Source organism: Pollicipes pollicipes, unplaced genomic scaffold, assembly GCF_011947565.3.
Source record: "Pollicipes pollicipes isolate AB1234 unplaced genomic scaffold, Ppol_2.1 Scaffold_4219;HRSCAF=4965_pilon_pilon_pilon, whole genome shotgun sequence".
In the NCBI taxonomy this organism is placed as follows: domain Eukaryota; kingdom Metazoa; phylum Arthropoda; class Thecostraca; order Pollicipedomorpha; family Pollicipedidae; genus Pollicipes; species Pollicipes pollicipes.
Window position 1 is genome coordinate 23,175,896 of NW_023596448.1, and position 3,858 is coordinate 23,179,753.

At 54.8% G+C, this 3,858-nt stretch overlaps 1 protein-coding gene across 1 annotated transcript; it reads left to right on the top strand.

Annotated features, from left to right (window-relative positions):
• Window positions 1–3,634, top strand: LOC119095941 (39S ribosomal protein L12, mitochondrial-like). The gene is made up of 5 exons (XM_037218797.1): window positions 1–235; window positions 811–904; window positions 1,466–1,621; window positions 2,254–2,394; window positions 3,474–3,634. Exons 1-5 carry the CDS (start codon window positions 180–182, stop codon window positions 3,588–3,590), a joined length of 564 nt encoding a protein of 187 aa, XP_037074692.1. The 5' UTR covers window positions 1–179; the 3' UTR covers window positions 3,591–3,634.
• Window positions 3,635–3,858: the final 224 nt, after the last annotated feature.

Sequence of the window (3,858 nt, forward strand, 5' to 3'; positions counted from 1 at the left end):
TGTGTCGGCGTTGGTGTTCCGACTATCCTGGGATACACGGCGACCCAGCACTGGCGAAGGGCATTGGCATTGCGCGACAATTCTCCGCATTGGCTACTCGGAGTTCATACTTTTCCTGTTTTGGGCACGCGTTTGCTGCCAAATTTCGTCGAGCCCGTGTTAAGCTTCGTTGACTCGTCATGATGAACGTGGCCCGGCTTCGATCTCTGCACAAATGTGTTTGTAATATAAACAGGTGAGAAAACCACATGTCGTGCTGTAGCAAAAGGTGTGCCTTTTTGGGACGCCATTCGATTGCTGGTCAATGTGAAGCTGGCATGGATGCTTGCTTCAATGCGCGGAGTAGGATGATGTGTTAAGAGTTCTTAGCATTGCCAATAAAGCCACAAGGGACTATTTGTGAAACATTTATTATTCGAGTCAACAGTCACTAACGTTGGCATGTTTTATGTGTGTTTCGATCAAGCTCATTATTTTTTGCTATGCTGTTAAGGCTTCCATCATGAACATTTGCTATGCAACATTTATGTTCATATCATCATTCATATAACTCATGCTGGTAGGCATCACCACCACTATCTGTACTTTGCAAAGTTTTGTCTGAGGATGGAAGGGTTATTCATATAATGTCACATCATTGCTGATTTGGAGAATGGGAAGCAGAGGCAGGTAGGATCCTGAACATTTAGAAGCAATGTTATCTGTTCTAGGTATCCATCACATCCAAGACCATGCACCTGTGCCTATCAATCTATTGTTGGCTCACTTTTTACCATCATTGCTGAAATATGTGCTATTGTTTTGTTACAGGTATGCTGTGCACAAGAGGCTACTCCCTGGTACCAGATATATGAGCACAGAAGCAGCTACACTCACCACACCACCATCTGACACTGAGGAAAAGGTCAGTGAATACTTCCTTCATTTACAAATGATGAAGGCAATGCACTGAATGTTCTGTAGCAGTAAAAATGCATATTTGAAACCACATGTTCCAATATTATTCATTCGTATTGCATCTGATGGTGTTCAAGATCATCAACCAATAGCTTTTAGCTCTTGGAGCAGCCTGGTGCATTTTGCACATTTTATGTACTAATACATTTAGTGTTGGTGCCGCTCGGTCACATGAGATAAAGTGTCCTTTCACAGTTATAAACAATTTACTTATTGCGGCTGCGTAGCGTGAAATTAAGCCTGCTTATTGACTGAAGCTGCTTGAAAAAAACATTCATGCAGTCACTAGGTGCTAGTGTGACATGATTTGTGGGTGTGCTGATATGTTGCAAAACAAAAATTCTGGGAAAGATGTATTTTGGGCCATTTTCAAGCTTGTTTGCCTGCATGATGCCACTGAAGCATATCACCTCTATTGCTGTCCTAGTTATACCTGGGGTGAGTGTTGAGTTAGTGCCAAGGGTCAAGCGCAGCCAGTGTGTGCTGACTCGCTCGGCGTGCGCGCCAGGTGTACCCGGAGCGGGTGGAGCAGCTGGTGGCGGAAATCTCGCGGATGACGCTGCTGGAGGTGGCCGAGCTGAACGAGTGTCTCAAGAAGCGGCTCAACATCGCAGACACGCCTGTCATGATGGCAGGGCCAGCGGCCGCCCCCGCCGCTGCAGAGGTCAGTCGCGCTCCGCTCCGACGGCGCTCCGACGGCGTTCCGGCGGCGTTCCGGCGGCGCTCCGGCGGCGCTCCGGCCGTTCTCTGGCGCCAGACGACAGCGCACGTCGCCGGCCAGGGCGTGGCTGCACGGCGCGTGTTCCCGCTCAGTTGGCGGCTCCGCTATGATTCAGACGGACTCAGCAGGATCGTACTTTTCTGCGCCGACCGCTGTTGGTGCCAGGCGCGCGGCCCGTGATCGGGGTGCTGGCGTGTTTGGCTGGCACGGGGACGTGCCTGGCGGTGCCCGCCTGTGCACGTGGCGGCCGCGCCTGTTGCCGTGACCGGCCCACCTAGTGAGCCGGCCTGTGGACGTGACGGTCGCCGGACGCGACGTGACCGCGATGCTGTGAGCTCCCCACTGGGAGGCGGGTGACCTGGGATCCGGGACGGGCCGATGGGAGTGGGTGGCATGGCAGCAAAGATGGGCGTCATGACTGGCAGATGTGCCCGAGATCATGTGCTGGGGTCGTGACTTGGGGTTATGGCCATGGGCTGCCATCCGGACCGATATCAGGCATAATGAGGCAGTGACCAAGGGTAGTTATGTCCGCAACCGGGGTGTGGACGTCACCTGATCTCGCGTGCGAACAGGAGGAGGAGGCCGAGGAGCAGGTGGCGCAGAAAGGTGCAGACCAGCTTCACGGTCAAGCTCACTCCTTCGATGCGGCCAAGAAGGTGCCGCTGATCAAGGAGTTGAAGAGGCCTGCGTCCGAGGGCATGAACCTGGTGCAGGTGAGGTCGCGCACTCCCGCCCCCTGAGGTCACCCCCGAGGTCAGCACGAGGCGGCGGGCTGGGTGGTGCGGTGGCCATTTCTGAAGGGCGGGCGCTGGTTGACACCATGGGTGCTGAGTTGGCTGATGGTCGGTGATATGCTCCGCGTTAAAGTGTGTGGACTGAACGTCCTTTGCGCCTTAGCCAGACTGAATCTGAAGTGAAACTGTGTTGAGATCGTGTTCTTGACTGATTGTTGAATGATTTTTGTCGATGTTTTAAGGGACTGCAATAGCCCACAAGTTTTTGCGACTCGGTTTTTCCCAGGGCGGGAACCAAAGATGTGACTCCGTGGAACAACCTGTCAATCCCACGGAATTATATGTTTATTTGCGCTCATCAACGCGACCGTGACGATGTGCCGTACAATATTGTCATACATGTTGGTACCATCGTTCCGCTCGCTCCCCTTAGGGTCCATGCTGGGTACCAAAACTGGCAGAGGCGTACAGAAAAAAGCTAAATACACATCAGATAGAAAGATATCGCATGCAACAATGCATGTCACGGACGACTACGTTTTCAGTGCCAATTTTTTATTGAGCCCAGTCTGTGATCTAACATTGGAACTGTTCATGCTTCGGTGGGTGCAGGAATGCTTGCATATGTCAAATATCCCCCGGCTCCATACTTCGTGAGTGTGCGGCTGGTCGGCTGGCAGTCGTCGGGTAACGTTCGTTGCGCCTTGGTCAGTCCGCTGACGTGCCGAACTGCAGCCCCCGTCAGCTCTCCCAGTGGAGGACCAGCCTGAAACGGCAGCTGACCGTCTCTCACAGTACCGGCTCCTCCCCCCCCCCCCCCCCCCGTCCTTATACGATAGCCCCTGCGCCTGGCGCGAGGCATCTCAATGAGCCCTGACCGATCCACTCGCCGGGATAAGCGCAAAAATGGCCAGATGTCTTTAGATGGGCGGCGCAAGCCATGTGATAAACGGATGTAACGCTATAATGGCACACAAGGCATAGATAAGTGTTCTGCTGTAAATATTCTGTGTGTTCTTTTCGCGAGCATATCCGCCACTCGGCTGTGTGTGTTTCAGGCCAAGAAATTCGTCGAGTCGGCACCGGCGGTGGTGAAGGCCGACGTCTCCAAGGCTGACGCCGAGAAGCTGAAGGAGATTTTGGAGGCAGCGGGCGCCGTGTGTGTGATAGAGTAGCGGCCCGCGCGCGCCGACACGTGACTGGAAGCGGGCCGCCGGCGGACGGGGCGCGCCGCCGCGCCGCCGCGGCGTCTCGTGACCCTGCGTTGACCCGTGCTCGGAGGCAGGGTCGCCGCATCCTGCGGTGTCTCGTGTCCCTGAGATGACCCGGGATCGGGGGCGGGGTCGCTGCGCTGCCGCGGCGTTTCGTGACCCTGCGGTGACCCGTGCTCTGCGGCGGGGTCGCCGCACCCGCGGTGTTTCGTGACCTTGCGGTGACCCGTGC

Coding starts and splice junctions, on each gene's coding strand:
- LOC119095941 (XM_037218797.1), top strand. CDS start 180: ATGATGAACGTGGCCCGGCTTCGATCTCTGCACAAATGTGTTTGTAAT. Junction 236..810: donor TGTGTTTGTAATATAAACAG/GTGAGAAAACCA, acceptor GTTTTGTTACAG/GTATGCTGTGCACAAGAGGC. Junction 1,622..2,253: donor CCGCCCCCGCCGCTGCAGAG/GTCAGTCGCGCT, acceptor GCGTGCGAACAG/GAGGAGGAGGCCGAGGAGCA.